General features: G+C 38.1%; 1 protein-coding gene across 6 annotated transcripts in view; it reads right to left on the reverse strand.

Moving 5' to 3' along the window:
• The window catches only part of RALYL (RALY RNA binding protein like), a 915,472-nt gene that overhangs the window by 50,472 nt on the left and 845,151 nt on the right, over positions 1–19,849 (reverse strand). For all 6 annotated transcript variants that reach the window (XM_063451290.1, XM_063451291.1, XM_063451289.1 and 3 more), the window contains one exon: positions 1,254–1,367. In XM_063451290.1, coding sequence (XP_063307360.1) covers positions 1,254–1,367 — 114 coding nt within the window. The remainder of the gene's footprint in view (positions 1–1,253; positions 1,368–19,849) is intronic.

A 19,849-nucleotide genomic window follows, 5' to 3' on the forward strand; every position in this document is an offset into this window, starting at 1 on the left:
TAGATGAACTGGGAAAAAATCCAAGTCAGCTAGTTTGAAATTCACTTTCAATTCCCTGAGTTATATAATGAAATTGCGGCTTCTTCAAATCACTCTACTGAAAGCATTTGAAAAACATGCATTCCTTTTTATATACATCCTTGAACCTTCCTACCCTTTGATTTGCTTGCTGAAGCTTGCATGACAAAATCGACATTTAATGGTTGTTCTGAATGGATAATTTTCCAAGTAGAAATTAATGAAGTAAAAATTATTTAAACATTTATTTTTCATATCCTCTTCTTTTTTCTTTCTGGGAAGAAATGTTGTCATCGACATATAAGAATAGAGAGAAAGCACACATCTGACAATACACGATCCTAGATATCAAATAAGGTCAGGGACTAATGAAAATATTTAGAAAATTGGGCCGAATGGTTCTTACCTGCCATCACATTCTATGTTTCTATACCAGTAACTAAACTTTCGTTTTGTAAAACAAATATATATGTACTAAATATTACACTAAAGTTCCATAAACTTTAAGCTCTTTCCAATATTCACAAACATTTACGACATAACCAGTGATAGCATTTGCACAGCTATAAAACACCAGTGTGTCACTTCGCTTTTGCATCATTCCATCTCTCTTTCTCTGGCCTGGAGAAACATATGATGCAGGGAAGAATTAATACAAATTAACTAAATTTAAAAAAAAAAAAAAGCAAGCTTTGATTGATATCTAGTCCTACAATTAGTGTGCATACATTTGCTATTTATTTTAATTTTATACTTGGTGCAATTGTTGAGGTTATATTTTGGGGCTATCCTAATATCTTTCATATTCCGATGTGGAAAACCAGATCCTATTACATCAGTTATTTAATCAATTATTTACTTGACGTCTGGATCTTCCCAGACTTATTAAACTAGGCAATGAACATTAATTTGAAACATCCTTGTTTTATTTCATACTCTTAACTCATACCGAGTATAACCTCAACATCAAACTGTCCATATATTGCTTGTCTTTATATATGTTTGCGTTGCTCTATAATTATCGATATGTCAACAATGATGAATGTCTAAGTTAATGCTGTAAACCGATCTATAGCTAATTTTATCTTAATCCAGACCTCACACGTTATCATAGCATGCTCATAGATCTTCAATTCATTCTTCCAAAAGACACAGCTTTGACTTAAGATTTTCTTGGCTTTAATTTCCTTTCTAATGAGATTCCTTAGACTGTGACATAAATCATTTTCACCAACCTGCTTCTGCCTTCTGCTGTTTTTCAATTTTATCCAGTCTTCCTAGCAAAGAGTCAATTTTAGTTTTAATTTGGGTCAGTTCCTTTTTGATCGTTTGCAGCTCATCTGATTTCACTAGAGAAAAAAAGAAAAAAAAAGATTGAAAATAACTATTATAATCTAGCAAAAGGAAAGTTGCAGCTATCTGTTACATGTGCTACGCTTATAGCTTTGCGGCATAAAATATTGTAAAACATTCATTTTCTTCAACATGCTTCTCTATTATGTGTAGTGTATGTACAAAGAAAATTAGTCAAGATGTTTTATCAATAACGTCTTTTAAAATAACAATATATAACAATGCAATATAACTCCATAAGTGATTCTGGACATGATAACACATTTTGATGGATATACTTCATAAGTGTAACATTGCAGAAAATAATATTTTACAAGTGATTCTTATAACATATTTTCAACACAGATTTTTTTAACACACATAATTTCTAAGTGAAACTGGAAACCTCAACTCGTTGGAAAAGGGACATTTCAGATTGCCAAGATTATTATTATTAAGCACTCTTGATCTCATCTTGACAAATCACTGTACCACTTCTGTTCTCTCCAATGCTCCTTTTCTCTATCTTGCCATCATCTGCTGACCTTTGACATCAGCATACCCCTTACACCACCCTCGGCACATCAATCTCAAAGAAATCTCCACTGTTCAGACCTAGAGCAATTTGCAACCAACCTCCAAACTCTCCTTTTACCTACCTCAAACAGCACCTGCCTTAGTTCTGCAATATTTTTCTACAATTCCACCCTCTCCACTCAGCAAGTGCCCCCAACAACAACCTTGGCACACCACGCTGACCTGATAACTCCAAAAATGTTTTAGAATTGCTGAACGTTGTTGGAGAAAGTCAAGCACAGAATGAGACTATAAATTTATGCTGCGCTCCTACAGCTTGGCTCTTTCCTCAGCAAAGTTAAATTACTTCAATCCCTTATAACTAAATTTTACTGTGAACCCAAACGCAGATTTTATACTTTTAACTGTTCTTTACCCTGTTGCTTCTACTCCTCCTACCATCTTGACCGCCAAAAACTTTGCAACTCAATTCACTGAAAATATTCCTACAATTAGGCAAGAGATCTCTCTTCTATCTCCTTCCTCTACCAATATGTCTCCCAACCCTACTACCTCTGCTTTGCTATGTTTATTTGCACCAACTACAGCAGAAGAGTTTTTTTGCTCTGCTCCAGTGTTCCCTCCTCACCACCTGTTTCCTTGATCCTGTCTCCTCTCATCTCATCCGCACTCTGTCTCCTTCTCTTGCTCTGCTTTTCATCCAAATTTTCAACCTCTCCCTCTCCTCTGGCATATTTCCATCACCATTCAAACATGCAACTGTAACCCCAATTCTGAAAAAACCCAACCTTGACCCTAACTCCTCGTCCAACAACCGCCCTATCTCGCGACTGCCTTTTGCGTCCAAGATCCTTGAGAGACTTGTGTGTGCCAGACTTACAGACTTCCTCAAATCCAACTCTCTACTTGACCAGCTTCAGTCTTGTGTCCATGCTCAGCACTAATGTATCTAATTATCTAATCACTGCAAACTCTTGTGGTCACTATTCTATACTAATTTTCCTAGACCTTTCTGCTGCATTTGACACTCTTGACCCTAAACAGCTTCTTATCATCTCCCGGAATCTTGGTCTATGAGATATTGCTCTCTCCTGGTGCTCCTCCTACCTCTCCCAGCATTCTTTCAGTATTTCTTTCTCTGGCTCTTCATCTGCTCCCCAGCCTGTCTATGTTGGTGTTTCCCAAGGTTCAGTCCTTGGTCCGCTACTGTTCTTGATCTATACCTTTGGTAAAATGAGCTCCTTTGGCTTCCAATATCATTTCTATGCAGATGACAAGCAAATCTATCTGTACTCTCCTGATCTCTTGCCGTCCCTCTTGACTCATGTCACTGACATGTCACTGCTGCTATTTCTAACTGGATGGCTGCTCACTTCCTTAAACTCAAATCGTCCAAAACAGAACTTCTGGTCTTTCCTCCATCGAGTGTTGCTACTCCTGTTTCTGTCTCCCTCCACGTTAACAGCACCACTATTAGCTCCACCTCACAGGCTCGCTGCAAAGGTGTTCTCTTTGACTCCAACCTCTCCCTTGCTGCACATATCCAGTCGATTGTGAAATCCTGCCACTTCTATCTCAAAAACATACCGCGCATCCACCCCTACTTAACGTCGGACGCGGCTAAGGTTCTAGTCCATGTCACCCTCTCGCCTTGACTACTGCAATTTATTGGCGCTATATAAATAATAATAATGAAGAACATCTTTAGTCACAGTGCTGGTGAATTTCCAAATATGTCACTTTTTTATATAACTTATAACCACACTATGTTCTCTAGAAATGTTCCCATGTCCTTCAACTAATATGTAAATATACATGTATAGAGCTTGCACTGTTTTGGTAGCTAGCAAGTAAACTCTAAGCAACGTTTATCCTATAATTATACCTCAGAAAAAAAGGTACAAAGCTTTCTAAGGCCTCAAGTTAATATTTTGGGTAAATTTTTAAAACAATTTAATATTTTTTTTAAATTGTCTATTTTTGAAGTGCATAGATTGATATACAAACTTGTAGTGGTATGACACCAAGAGTAATTCCAACAAGAAAAATGGCAAATATGAGACAGGACTTGCCCAAAGACTTACAACTTTTTGAATTAAATATTACAAGTGAACTAGTCATGTCTATCTACGATACTAAATAAATGAGGGAAAACAGGGGTAAAAGATAGACAAATATTAATAAGCATTTATTTTCTGATAAGACTGGGAGATACAGCTATGTTCAAAATAGCTTATATAGTAAGACGTGGGACAGCTATATCCCGGTGAGATCATATGAGTAAAGTGACCACCACCGCCTCACGCCTGACTGAGGTTTGAACAATATCCCTAACACACGTTGCATACTATACAGCAAGTTGTGACAGTGGAAAACTATATATTGCTAAACTGGAAACAAAAAATTAAATCTGCCACTGTGTAAACATATCAAAACAGCAGAGTGTATGTCACTGTGACAGCTTAATAGGCAAGTTCCACCTATGCCTTGAACTAGGAGGGTCGTGACATCGGACCACAATAGCTGCCTAATAGTGCTCGATGTGCAACTGTTCTGAAGCCATATCCTCCAGCTCTGGGGCTCAGAGAAATCCCCAAAGTAATATCCACAGGCCTCTGAATATACAAGAATAGGACATCAGACCTGGAAAATCCTTTGGTGGAGCAGTCTCCCCAGGTGCTTAGAAAGGATTGAGGACCCTGCTGGGTTCCCAGCCCAGCTTGAGACTCCCCAGATATGAAGCTGCTTTCTTCGAGGCCTGTGTTGATGTGCTGGCTGCTGCCATTTTGAAGTTCGTAGTGCACCACTTCAAGATGTTGAAACCCCAGATGGGCAGAGTCAGATGCAGTAGCGGTGGGGACCGGATACCCCCACAGGTCCAAAGGGAGGGATACAGTGCTCACACTCAAGTCAGCCTGCAGGAAGCCGCTGAAGAGCTCGGCCTCAACTCCCAGCCAGTCCCGCGTTAGGCGCAAATTGAGGTTGTTGGAGTACAGTTGCAACAAACTTCAATCTGCATCAATATGCTTCAGCAAAGTTTAAATCAGAAATTATTTAATTTTATTAAAAAAAAAAAACACTTCAAATAATTTATCTACAAAACATCCCCTAGACTTTAATTATGGTCTCCTACAGATAAAGCATTTGAAACGTGTTTTCCTAAAAGAATGGAGAATAATTTTTAAGTCAAATTAATTAAATCAAAGACCAATGGCATAAATTTAATATTTTTGGATATACTTTCAAATGATTAAATTTTTTGGGATATATTTATACATTATTTATCCACAAAATTTCCATATACATAAAAGGTTTCATCTGTAAATAAAAAGTTTAGCCAGAAAAAGATTAAATCATTTGAAAAGCTTGTCCACAAATATAGTCCTATGTCCTTCCTTAATGATAAATTGACATATTAGAACAATGTTTTGGTAATATCTCTTCTATACTTTATACATACCTTTCTTTAGCTTTTATTATTAAATATTTATTTTATTTTCTTCTTTATTATATTCACATACTTATTCACTCTACTTGTTTCTTCATAGGAAGTGCATTCCCTAAGCTAAATTTATTATTAACCGACCATAAACACATCTATCCTTTACTATTATTGTCTTCCCAAGGCAAATGCCATACAGCACAAACAAAGGGAAAAGGACTTGTGAAGACAGAAATGAAAGAGGAAAAAAAAACACATCTAGCAAATTTGCAAAAACATTTTATGTTAAAAAAGTTAATTCTTCAGATCTTTTCTCAGCTAGCTAAAATATAAATGGTATATTCTTATCACCATACCAGCCAAATTAAGGGTATAACTGTGTTATTCAGCTTTCCCAAACGTGACATAAATAAACGTGCAATGTACACATAATAAAAACATAAATAATTATGGCAACACCATGTTTGGAGGTTGTATACCAATTTATGGAACAAGAAAGAGATCATCATCATAAATGTGAATAAAGAACTGGTTACTAATTTAGTAACGTTATTCACCTGAAACAAATATGACCATCAACACATTTTCATATATTAAACGACTAAGTGTGAATTGCTTTCAAGATTTATCCAAAAGGACATTTATGCAGGTAGACTGATTACTGATCAATGAATCAATAAATCAAGATTTATTTTCGGATAAGCATTTTTTTTTCATGACCGGTTTATAGAAAGCAGTGATTTGCATTTCTCAATGGCATTTCCTGCCAAAATGATGCTCTTAATAGTGATGAAAGCAGTGTAAAGTGTCTATTCAACATATTTTTCTATTCAAAAACACTCAGCTGAAGTAATATTTTCTTTCTTCACAGGGAAAATTCCTCAAGGCCCTAAGTGATCTGTAAATTTGTGCAAATTCCATTTCAAAAGGGCTATAATGAAAAGGAATAAAATTCTGATCTGAGATAAATTACTTCTATAAGATGAATGGTGTTGAAGAAGCAACTATAAATACATTTCATACTGTCCAAAGTCAAGCCTTTTCATGTTGGAATGAATAATCTCAGAATTTTAAAGACATTTTTTTTTGTGCAAACATGATTAAAAATCTGTATCCAGCATTATCAATGCCATTTCAGAAAGAATTTAAAGCATAAATATGTGTGGCACAGGAGAGATAAATGATATGAAGAGCTGCATATAATGATTGCATGATTAGAGACGAGAAGGAAATGAAAAAATAAAATACTTCTCAGTAAATAGAGTAAAAACGTACTAGTCTACAGAAGATTAAATATTAATTGACTGGCAGGGCAGTTCTTTCATCATTTCATTAGTTTTATAATTGTGAAATGCAAGCACCTGTCATGATGAATGTGTTCACACATGCCTATATCCACCTGTTGTGTGCATGTATGCATGAGCCAATATTGGGAGGTGTGCAGTCAGAACAAGGGTATGTGAAGAAGGAGTGAGGATGATTGATAGCTAGTAACACAACTGGCTTCAATGGTGATGCACTGTGGGAACAGAGGGACAACAAGACAAGCTGGATTCAGGAACAAAAGCTATAATTTGTGCAATTTCATGTTTTTCTCATGGGTTTCCCCAAGGTCAAAAAAGTACAGATAAGTAATGGCAACATCCATTCATTAGCTATGTTAAGGGGACACTATAGTCACCCAGACCACTTCGCCTCAGTGTCAGTTCGGAGAAATCAGACAGCCACTATAAACACTTCCTGGTGGCTTAAATATCCCGTAGGAAAGCATTAAGGCAATGCTTTCCTATGGGGAGGGCCTAATGAGTTTGCAGCGCTCGCCGTGCATGCACATTAGCCCCCACCCCCCCTTAGTTGGATGTCGTCAGAGGAGGCAGAGCACTGACGGACATCAGCGCAGAAATTAGGGCAACTCATGGACAAAAGTGGTATTAACAGTTAATTAATATTATGTAACAAAAGTAATTAAGAAGAACTAATACACTTATCTATCCAGTTGTTTAATACGTACAGTAGAGTTTGTAGATTTGTTTAGTTTGATAAATAAATATACATATATATACATACATATATATATATATATATATATATATATATATATATATATATATATATATATATATGTACTTTGCATGTTGTATACATATATTTCTATATATACAAAAAAATACCGGCACTCGGAGGATTTCCAGAATATTATCTTCTTTATTCTAAATGAAATCAACGTTTCAGCTCCCTTACAGAGCTTTCATCAGGATGCTGTCTAATCAGCATCTTGATATGCCATACCTGTGAGGTTGTAGACCTACTCAAGGCTCAAATGGGTTACAAGACCATTGCCAAGCAGCTTGGTGAAAAGGTGACAACAGTTTGTGTGATTATTCGCAAATGGAAGAACCACAACATAACTGTCAGTCTCTCTTGGTCTGGTGCTCCATGCAATATCTCACCTCGTGGAGTTTCAATGATCATGAGAACAGTGAGGAATTGGACCAATCTTGTTAATGATCTCAAGGCATCTGGGACCATAGTCACCAAGAATACAATTCTTAACACACTACGCCGTGAAGGACTGAAATCCTGCAGCGCCCACAGGATTCCCCTGCTCAAGAAAGCACATGTACAGGCCCATCTGAAGTTTGCGAATGAACATCTGAAATATTCAGAGGAGAACTGGGTGAAAGTGTTGTGGTCAGATGAGATCAAAATAGAGCTCCTTGGCATCAACTCAAGTCACCGTTTTTGGAGGAGGAGGAATGCTGCCTATGATTCCAAGAACACCATCCCCACCAACAAACATGGAGGTGGAAACATTATGCTTTGGGGGTGTTTTTCTGCTAAGGGGACGGGACAACTGCACCCCATCAAAGGCATGATGGACGTGAAAACCTCCTTCCCTCAGCCAGGGCATTGAAAATGGGTCATGGATGGATATTCCAGCATGAGAATGACCCAAAATACACAGCCAAGGCAACAAAGGAGTGGCTCAAGAAGAAGCACATTAAGGTCCTGGAGTGGTCTAGCCAGTCTCCAGACCTTAATCCCATAGAAAATATTTAGAAGTCTGTTGACAAATGTCAGCCTCGTAATCTTAATGATTTGAAGTGGATCTGCAAACAGGAGTGGGACAAAATCCCTCCTGAAATGTGTGCAAATCTGGTGGCCAACAAAAAGAAACGTCTGACCTCTGTGATTGCCAACAAGGGCTTTGCCACCAAGTACTAAGTAAAATACTTATTTTACTCATTGACATGCAAATCAATTTATAACTTTTCGACATGTTTTTCTGTATTTTCTTTGTTGTTATTCTGTCTCTCACTGTTAAAATTCACCTACCATTAAAATTATAGACTGATCATTCATTTGTCAGTGGGCAAACGTTCAAAATCAGCAGAGGTTCAAATATATATATATAAAACGTCCCGGAGAAATGCACTCAGAGGGATCAGAACAGGAATGTGAGTGCCAAGCTGCCAAGGCCATGTTGAATATATATATATATATATATATATATATATATATATAGACACACACATATATATATATATATATATATATATATATATATATATGTCCATATTTTTGTATGTATCTACTACATATGCAATTCTTTATTTAAAATGTGAGTTTTAAATTTCTTCAGTTTTAAAATTTTAACATCAAAATGTTCAGTATTGATGATGTTAAATCTATAAAGCATTGTGCTGATTTCATTTTATCTTCAAGTGACTGAACAGATGACTGATGCACTTATTTAACTCACTTCTAAATTAATCACAGTTTTGAAGATGAGAGAAAAAAAAGTAATTCTAAAAAGGAGATGGTGCATGAAGGGATATTACATTCCTATTTCTATGTCTAACTATTTTTTACTGTAAACAAAAAAAAAATTATTCATTTCATTTTACTTAAGTATCAAATGCTTTCACTTGTCATTAACTCTAAATTTGCTTTACATTTACATAACAACTTTTTTGCTCATTATATTTGCTGCACTCAACATTATTCAATCAAAAAATGTTAATGTATATATACTTCATGAATAATAAAAAGTTTTCAATCATATGTCACGAAAATTGTCACTTTTTATGGAAGTGACAGCATCACATTCCCTCAACCTAGACGAACTATTAATATGCTTACTGGTGTGAAGACTGCAGTAAATATATAACCTATTTTCAAATAAGTTCCATGTCTTTGGGGACATCATCACCCCATGATGTTATGGGCATGCTCATTGGGGATGGGAAGGATTTGTGTATTTAGACATTCTTCAAAATATCGTATGTTGATAAAACGTCTGTTTGTAGATGCGAAACGCATTCAGTATTTCTCTGGGATTTATGTTATTTTATTATTATTATTTATATTTATTTTAGTATTTTCTGTGAGTGTTAATAGTGCAGTGTATGTTTAACATTCATCACTTTGTGGATTTGGGGAATTAAGACACCAGCGCCAAAGACAATGAATATGTTTGGGATCCTTCTAAAGAGTAAGTAAAAAAAAAAATGTTGTTATATGATTCTTATGATTAAGGCAGATGCCGTGTTTCTTTTAGTTACATGTTTAATATGTAAAGGCCTTCATGGTCTGTAGCAGCACAGAACCATGGCAAGTAAAATAAGCTGAATGGCATTTTCCAGCTATCCCAGTAAATTAGAACATAGAGACCTTTTGGTAATAAAAAAAAAAAAAACAATTCCCAAGAGCGACATTTTGGTTTGCTATTAGCTTATGTCTACATTTAATATGAAAATGCCCCTTTAAGGAACCTTCCTTATTTGGTGGACAAAATCAACTTTAAGTGATGGGCAAAATAAATATCTTCCGAAAACCATACAAATAAAAATACAAGCAATTTTTTTAAGGGTGTAGCAAAATATAAGGACATTTTGTGCATATTAATGGGCATATGAGACATACATATTAACACCATTTGTTGAAAACTTTAATTTTCATAATACAGATGCAACTGTCTTCGTGAATACAATGTTACAAAATTCGGTAAATGTGTGATTATTTTCTGATGCTTCCATATTCTACACAATGAATTGTTGTTGGTTGACCAAGAAGAAATTCAAAACTATTTGATCTAGAAATTATTATCTAACTAGGCTATTTTTGGCCTCAATTCTAAATTGGTCATTTATAAACCTACCACTATACACTGTTTTGGGAACATATTTGTAGACAAGTGGGCTTAAATTATTCTGCATGAAATAAAACATAATCCAATTCAAGAGTTGGTGACAGCCTATGTAGAGATTGCAAAAGTATAACGTTAGAGGTTATCTGCGGAGGAAGAGAAAAATCAATAAAAGAAAGTATATCGATGATGTATGGCTGACGTTTTAATAAAGCAAGCAGTGGGGACTAAAGAAGGCAGGCTTAGGTAATAATGCAGAAAATAAATTTGATAGAGAACAGTGGAAAAGAAATGATGTGTGAATAGGACAGGTAAAGAATTATAAAGAAGCATTAGATCCTGTATGCTTGTTACATAGATTTTAACACTATAACTTACTTTGTTCACTATTATAATACTTGGCAAGCTGCTATGGGAGCTGTTGAGGGGCTCATGCCTATATAATATAATAACCGTATAAATGTACGGCCTTGCACAATTTTATGGTGTGCACAATGATCACAGGGTTAGTACATGATGGGATTGTAGAAGTTATAAATATGTGTACTGATATGTTATATGTTGTCCTGATTAAAGTTTTTTTTAATAGCGCTGAAACATTGAAAAAAATAGGTTTTACATTTTACAAACTACTTTTTTCGTTACTTTGTATTTTGACGGATTCTGCACTGGAAGTTAACTATTATTTAACCCTTGAGTGCAAGATTGAGTTTGACACACACACAACTTTTTTGCTCGATAAACTGCACAGATGTCATTACTTTGTGATTGGCTAATGTTTGAAACACTAATCACAGTGCTGTACTAGACAGCCAATGGAAATGTACAGTGTAATGACTGAGTGGTAAAGGAAAGGCAGTCAATAAAAGGCAAAGTTAGTGCTACAGGGAACGCCAAATACAACTGTTTCAATTACCTTATGGACACTGAAAAGGCTAATTTTAATGTTAAACAATTATTATTATACATTTTCTACGGTTTACTTTATTTGAGAAAAAAACCTTAAAAAATGCTAAGGTCACGAAAGCTACACTACTACAGAAAAGATTGTGTCCCTTCATCATTTGAACCTGCATGTATTGATGTTCAAAAATCTAACTGGAAAAAGTGCCAATGACCTTCTTTGTTTTCTCAGTAACTTAGATTGGGCTTCTGTTACAATACTGGGCAGCAGCCATTTTTGCTTACTAGGAAATTGGCAACAATGTGATTAGGGTATAGGTGACATGCATTAAGCTCCTGTATTGTACGGCATTCACAAATAAATAGAGACAATTTATCATGATAAAAGGATCAATTATTTTCTTGTTGCAATATAAACATCACCAGGCTATCATTACTGTGTTCACGCATTTATGGCATTCCACAGAAAGTTAATGCAAGTTTAAACTTGAGCAAAATCCACAATGTGTAACTCACTTTCATTAGATACAGCAATTCTAACCATTTATCTTGACAATTCTCAAGAGCCCTGGAATTTTAAGTGATTTGGCAGTAATAGCTGCCTAATGGCTAGTTTATAGTTAACATTTACTAGATGTTTACTAGATAAGTCCCTCTTTTGGCATGGCTTTAAACCTCCCTTATAGTAATTTGTGGGTCATATTTTTTTGCTTTCTAATATGGCGCCTGGCTAGTGCCGCCAAAAGTTTTTACATTTGTTTGTAGGCTGCTAGCATTGCAAGCAAGCAAATAATTTGGATTTTTGAAATCCAAGCATGGATTTTAATAATCTGGGTCTGGAGTTTAGCATCCATCAGCTTTTGGCCTGGTTGAAATTAGGATAAATTCAGGCTGCTCTGCAAAATCCAGACACTGTAAAATATTATATATATTAACATTTTGCCGTTTTATTTTATTAAATAACCCTGACAATATTTTATTTTAGGAGCTGGAGGGCTGCTCACTATTATGGTCTCATGGGTCACGTGTATGGTTTTTTGTGTGCTTTACCGTGAGATTGGATGGAGTTATTTTTTTATGTGCTTTGCATGCCTAGTTATGCTATATTGAATAGCCTTATTTGGCTACTGGGATTTAACCTAACAAACTGCCAAAATTGTGAATTATACATTTTCTTTTCTGGCATTGCGGCTGTAAGATTAATCGTTTTATAGCAAATCTGACAATAATGAAGTATTAAATGTGTTAAAATTAAACTGATCAATATACTGATCCTCAAAACATCAAACGGATAAATAATATTTGCTTTGAATGTATTTGTTATTTTTGATATATATTGTATAATGCAGTTTCTGATTATCAGACATTTTATGGAATCTCCTTCCTCTGAAAAGATGATGTGATTTAGCAGGAAATGTGATAAATACATCAACAAAGAGAACTACAGTTAATATCAACAAATAGTAAAGGATTCAAGACAGAAGAGCTACACACATGCACAATTTCAGTTACACTGCCTAAAGGCAATGAGGGAAATCATGTTCTGTGCAATAACCTATACTCTGGCTAATCCTTAAATGGCTCTGTTAATTTTTTGTTCTTTTGGTTTTACTTATTCCCCATGTATCTTGATGATTATACTACCTTTTTTGCTACTTGTTTTTTTTTTTTTTAATTTATCATCTTCTTTGTTCCAGATCTTAATATATGGGTGCTGCCATTTAGTACTCATCTGTCCTTGATCTCGAATGTTTGTCCTTCTGTGGGATAAATTTTACTGATGGATTACGGATAATTTTGATTGGCAACTGAAACAGAAGCATGCTTAAAGCTCTACCCATTGTCAAGTTTTGTCACCTTGACAGCTATGCATTAGATAAAGTAGTCTCTACTCTCATTTATGTATTTTATATAAAAAAGAAGCACTCAGGAAAATTTTTTTTGATTTAGATACAAGGTGCCATACAGAAGCAGGTTAGATCAAGTTAATATTTGGAGACAGATCAGCTGTAAAAGCCATCCGTCATAGTCAATTGACCTTTCACAAGTTTATATGTTTGTAGAGGGAGTGCTTCAAACCTGGTGGTCAGGTAAAGGTGAGTCAACTTCAGCTCCTGGCAGTTTGTGTATGAGTGCTGAACATGAGGTGTATGGAGGATTCTGCGAAACCAGAGGATCCTCCATAGATAAATTCAATATCCTGAGGTCATCACTGGTGACGGCTGGGGGGATTGACACTTCTAGATTGAGGTAGCTCCGACTGGTGTTTAGATGTGTTAGGTGTAGAAAAATCTACGTATGTAAAATGTACGTAAGTATGTCTTGACTGTGCTGAACTTTCAGTGAAATTCCAACATAGTCGGTATGAGTATTTCATAAAGATTCTATTTTTATAAAATACTCATTTTTCAGGGGATGGGGTGACAGTACCACTTTAAAATATAAGGGTTTTAAATGTCATTTTATTTGGCACACATTTAGAAATAAGAATTAAGAAATAAGATTTAACTACCTTTTGATAGTTTACACAAAATCATGGCAGATTCTTGGCTTTTTAATGAATCTTCCTTACTAGTACTTCATAATGTATGAATATGAAAATAATTGCAGACGTGGGTAATCTCACATTCATTCTTCCTAACAATTATAAACAGGCTTTTATTCACAGAAATTACTGCAACAGAGAAATGTGACATCCTCTTCGAGCATCATATTTATTACATGCAAATGATGTTCAAAGACACCTGTAGTTCAATTCTGTATAGAGTGGGAAAATGATTTTCCAAGTCATACAGAAATGTCAGTGAATTCTTTTAGTAGCAACATGAGCCCAAATGCATTGTAACATATAAAAGGTGACAAACCTTTAAAAAGCTCATTTTTAAAAAAACTGTACTGAAGTACTGTGTATAAGTGCATGGTATGTATCAATGTCTATAGCATATGTAGGCACCATCCCTCCATCGACCCAAAACACCTTTCAAGGACTCAAACAGAACTAAAAGAAAAAAATAAATAAAGTGTTGGTGAGGTTCTGCGCTACTATTACCGTATATGAAAAATAAATATGATCATTCCTTCTCAAGCCTTCACATACTCCAAGCACAAGGTTTCAGTTTAAGGGTAGCGTATAATGGCCAATACAACATTTACTTTCTCTACCCAGTATGTAAAGGTACAGAGGAACAATAAACGAAGTGAGCAGCTACATTTTCACACTCCACATGTAGGGATGACAGCGCTACTTTGTCTGCAGTGCTTAAACAGTTAATATAGATGGTAATAGATTTGTACATGCTCAGTGAGTATTTAATAGTTAATAAAAGGGCCTTTTAAACAGACTACAGGGTTCATAATCTGTTTAAATCACATCATGAACTAGTGATAGGGGCTATTTACATAGGCTTTTGCAATCTGATAATTTGAATAAGACACATATAATAAGATGCATAGGAAACTCACACATCTCAATTATTTTTCCTTCTGTTGTTAGAGTCTACCCTGTTTTATAAATGATTTATGGTGTTGGACAAGTTATATGTGCTATAATATATTATTATGAGGTTTATCAGTGGGTTCAGAGTAACTCGGCAGCTTAATTGATTTTTGGGGCTTTGTTTCCACAGTCAATGCATCAATTAAAAGTAGTGATAATAGATTTGTGTTTTTTTTAAACCATCTGCTATATATTCCACACCAGGGAAACAGAGTCAATCAGCATAATTTGCAGAATTAGAAATTATCATATGTATCACATATGTAACACATGTTTCATGCAAGCATTCAATTTCTCTGGGATTTCAACTCCCCATAAAATTAGGACAGTACTCAGCATAACTACCTCATGTATCTTACATGGTATGAACGTCTGGGTAGCCTAGTGCAGTAATTTACTGATAAATATATACAGAAAACTAATTGTGACATATCAGTTATTCCATCAAAAAACAAAATGAGAGAAGTACTTTATGGTCACTTTTTACATTGTTTTAAAATTTCAAAATATGTGCATTTTTGACATGCAGGCAAACCATCCTGAACACTTTATTATTATTATTATTATGTTATTATTTATATAGCGCCAACAAATTCCACAGTGCTTTACAGTGGGTGGACTGATAAACATGCAGTTGTAACCAGACAAGTTGGACACATAGGAACAGAGGGGTTGAGGGCCCTGCTCAATGAGCTTACATGCTAGAGGGAGTGGGGTAAAGTGACACAAAAGGTAAGGATAGTATTAGACTAATGAGAGGAATCAATCGGGAGCTATTAACAGTTTAATAGATACGCTTTTATGAAGAAGTGGGTTTTTAATGATTTTTTGAAGGAGTGGAGACTGGGTGAGCATCTAACGGAGGAGGGAAGTGAGTCCATAGGAACGGTGCAGCCCTCGAGAAGTCTTTGAAGCTGTGCTCTTTTTAAAGAGGTCAGCTCATTTATTTCCTCATCCATTTCTTTCCAAATGCCATTCTTCTAGAAAGAAATGACTGTCACCAGATGTATGAACTCCCACCTGCATTTTAAATGATCAACATAGAGGATGTAAGAAAAATAAATAGACCTTTACAGTCCACCCTCTTGGTATCAGGGGAGGGCTGGCAGCCTTAGGCCTGGGGGGCAAAACCAGTCAAGTGGCCCATTGCGCCACCAAATCAGTTCACCATCCATGCCCACCTTTTTCTGGTTTTATAACGGATATTGATGTTATGCTAATCAGTAGCTCTTTGCCATACCCGCTCCTTCACGGCTCTGACTTTCAATGTTGTCAGAGCACAGGCTGAGAATCTCTGAGCCTGTGCTCTGACTCACTAACTGAGCGCCGGAACCACGAGGGAGAGGATATGATCTGACTGCACCTACTGCTGGTGCGCACCAGTGGACCACCAGCGAATCGTTTAAATTAAATATGCTGGTGTACCCAACTTGTGAGCTGTGTTGGCCGCCGGGAGCCTCTGTTGTCATGGCACCCTGCGTGACCGCACAGCTTGCCCACCCCAACGGCTGGCCCTGCTGACACACACTGATGTTACTACTTAGACATCCCTCAATATTAATACAGAGATGAGAGTAAACACCAATAAACTGTGGAAACTAGAGCTGATCCCCCCAAATTTATAAAGGTTTGCTTAGAGGATTTATTCAAGATTAAATCATGCCTCCTCCTCTCTCCCCCATGCGCTGCTCTGTAGGCTGGGAGGAAGTGAAGAGTAATCACAGTCTCCCAGCACAATGCCACCTGTGGCTGCATGGGGAACAGCTGTTTAATGTAATGCTTGCAGGATGGCCAGCTGCCGCAGAACCTCTTTGTTTCCATCTCTGCAAAGGGCTCCAGGCACTGCTTGTTGTGAGTGTGAGCCACTGTAAATTAGGGGCAGAGGGCACTTGCACTGCGGTCAAGACGGGTCTGGGCAGGAGGAGAGTGCAGTGCAATCAGTGAACTCCCCTCCTGTGGGTCACCAGTAGACTGGTGCACCTGCCCAGGATCAGAGCCGGTGCAAGGATTTTTGCCGCCCTAGACAAAATATAAATTTGCCGCCCCCCCCCCATGTGACATCACAATGCCCCACCCATATGATCTGCCATATGAACTAACGCCAGTGCTGCACACAGTGTGTGTTTACATTAAAAAGCCTGCAGGGACCAGCTATAGACACCAGAACCACTTCATTAAGCTATAGTGTCCCTTTAATGTGAGGTAAATTATAGATTAGTGTCACTAATAATATACTAGATTGCCTACTTACAATTAGATGAGGGTGATGATGGGCTGCAGTTTGGCTCCACTGGTCTGGTGTAGAACAGGACCTCTGGAGGCTGTTTGCAACTGTGGTCACAAAATTCAACGTTCTGGGAGAATTGGAAGCAGCTCAATTTTTTGGGGGCCTCTTACACAGCTCAAGGTCTGGGCTCCAGTGCCTGACGGTGAGTATGCCCATAAGGCCCACTCATAAGTCCACTTATATGTTCCACCCACCCATGAGCTCGCTCACAGGGAGTGGAGTGTGTAGGGGATGTGTTATGTGTTATCTAATATGTGTGCTTATGGTATGTAGTGTATAGGGATACCAGTTTGTGCAGGTGATGCAGTGTGTTTGTGTGTAGTGGAAGCAGTGTGTATTTGTGTATAAGGGATGTATTATGTGTTTCTGGTTGTGTGTGAGGGATGCATTGTGTGAATCTGTGTTTGTATGCATAAGGGATGCAAGGTGTGTGTCTGTATGTGTGTGCATTGAGTGTAAGAGATGCATTGTGTTTCTGTGTGTATGTAAAAAAACAGTGTGTGTGTTTGCATGTGTGTGTAAGGGTTTGCATTATATGTTTCTGTGTATGTGTGCAAATGATGCATTGTCTTTGTGTGTAAGGGTTGCATTGTGTGTGTGTGTAATGGATGCATTGTGTGTTTCTCTGTGTGTAAGGGAAGCATGTTCTGTTTCTGTGTATGTATAGGGATGCATTGTGTGTTTCTGTGTATGTATAGGGATGCATTGTGTGTTTCTGTGTATGTATAGGGATGCATTGTGTGTGTGTGTGTGCGCGTAGTGTTAAAGAGCTCCCTGTCTTGCCCCCTGTCCTATAGAGCTGTCCCTTCTGTCCCTTAGAGCTCTCCCCTGCCCCTTAGTGGTCTCTCCTCTCCCCCACCCTCCCCTAGCGGTCTCTTCTCACACTCACCCACCCTCCCTGTGCTCTTCTCATCCCCCCTCCACCCTCCCTGTGTTCTTCTCACTCCTCCCTCTGTGTGTTCTCACCCTCCCTGTGTTCTTCTTACCCCCCCTCCTCCCTGTGTTCTTCTTACTCCCCCCCTTGTTCTTCTTACCCCCTTCTTCTTATTACTCCCCCTTCTTCTTACCCCTTCCTTCTTCTTACCCCCCCTTCTTCTTACCCCCTTCTTCTTCTTACCCCCCTTCTTCTTCTTACCCCCTTCTTCTTTTTACTCCCCCCTCTTCTTCTTACTCCCCCCTCTTCTTCTTACTCCCCCTTCTTCTTCTTACCCCCCTCTTCTTCTTACCCCCTTTTTCTAATTACTCCCCACTCTTGTTCTTACTCCCCCTTCTTCTTCTTACCCCCCTCTTTTTCTTATCTCCCCTCCTTCTTACTTCCCCCTTCTTCTTACTCCCCCTCTTCCCTCTTCTTACTCCCTCTCTTCCCTCTTCTTACTCCCCCCGCCCCTCTTACTCCCCCCTCCCCTCTTCTTACTCCCCCTCCCCTTTTTTTACTCCCCCCTCCCCTCTTCTTACCCCCCTCTTTTTCTTATCTCCCCTCCTTCTTACTTCCCCCTTCTTCTTACTCCCCCTCTTCCCTCTTCTTACTCCCTCTCTTCCCTCTTCTTACTCCCCCCGCCCCTCTTACTCCCCCTCCCCTTTTCTTACTCCCCCCTCCCCTCTTCTTACTCCCCCTTCTTCTTACTCTCCTCCCTCCCCTCTTCTTACTCTCCCCCCTCTTCTTACTCTCTCCCCCCTCCCCTCTTCTTACTCTCCCCCCCTCCCTCCCCTCTTCTTACTCTCCCCCCCTCCCTCCCCTCTTCTTACTCTCCCCCCTCCCCTCTTTTTACTCTCCCCCTCCCCTCTTTTTTACTCTCCCCCCCTCCCCTCTTTTTACTCTCCCCCCTGTAGGTGGCCGAGCTGCACTCCGGTCCGCGGTCCCGGCCGGAGTGATAGGAAGGTGCTCAGTGTGCACCTTCCTGTCAGTCCGGCCGGGTACAGGAAACAGAAACTCCTGTTCCGCGCGGAACAGGAGTTTCTGTTTCCTGTACCCGGCCGGACTGACAGGAAGTGCACACTGAGTGTGCACCTTCCTATCACTCCGGCCAGGACCGCGGACCGGAGTGCAGCTCGGCCACCTACAGGGGAGGGGAGGGAGGGAAAAGCTGCTGCAGCCGTCTGAGCGCTCTTTACAGAGCGCTCGGCGGCTGCAGCATTTAAAGGGCCGGCCCGCCGCGGCCGGTCCTAAAAGAATTTCGGCCGGCCTGGGGGGCAATTGCCTCCCTGCCCCCCGGCCCAGCCCGCCCCTGCTTGGTATCTAATTAAAGGTTGCAAGTCTTTCATAAAGATGTATGTTCCTTGGATATTGCTACACTGCATATAATTGCATTTCAATTTAAGAAATTAAGATTCCGATCTCCAATTACGGTATAAAAAATCTTGGTATGTGACACATGGCCATCAGACCTCACATTTGCTGAGTTGTTCTTCTGAAATCATTGATTAGAGGTGTAGCGCAGAGAACAGAGAATTTGTTCTTTAAGATAAAATACAGAAAAATACCCATAATAATTTTATTAATTTTCATTAATAAACCGGATTAAAAGGCAACTAGAAATTAAGGCTTTTGAACCATAACATATCTGATGATAGGTCTGCCACAGAAGGGTCATATATCACTTGACATTTTTTTTTAATCCAGCAAACATTTTTACACAAACAAAGAAGAGCTTGAAAAATATGTAATAAGCATTTATAAATTTACTA

Source organism: Pelobates fuscus, chromosome 4 (genome assembly GCF_036172605.1).
Source record: "Pelobates fuscus isolate aPelFus1 chromosome 4, aPelFus1.pri, whole genome shotgun sequence".
NCBI lineage: Eukaryota > Metazoa > Chordata > Amphibia > Anura > Pelobatidae > Pelobates > Pelobates fuscus.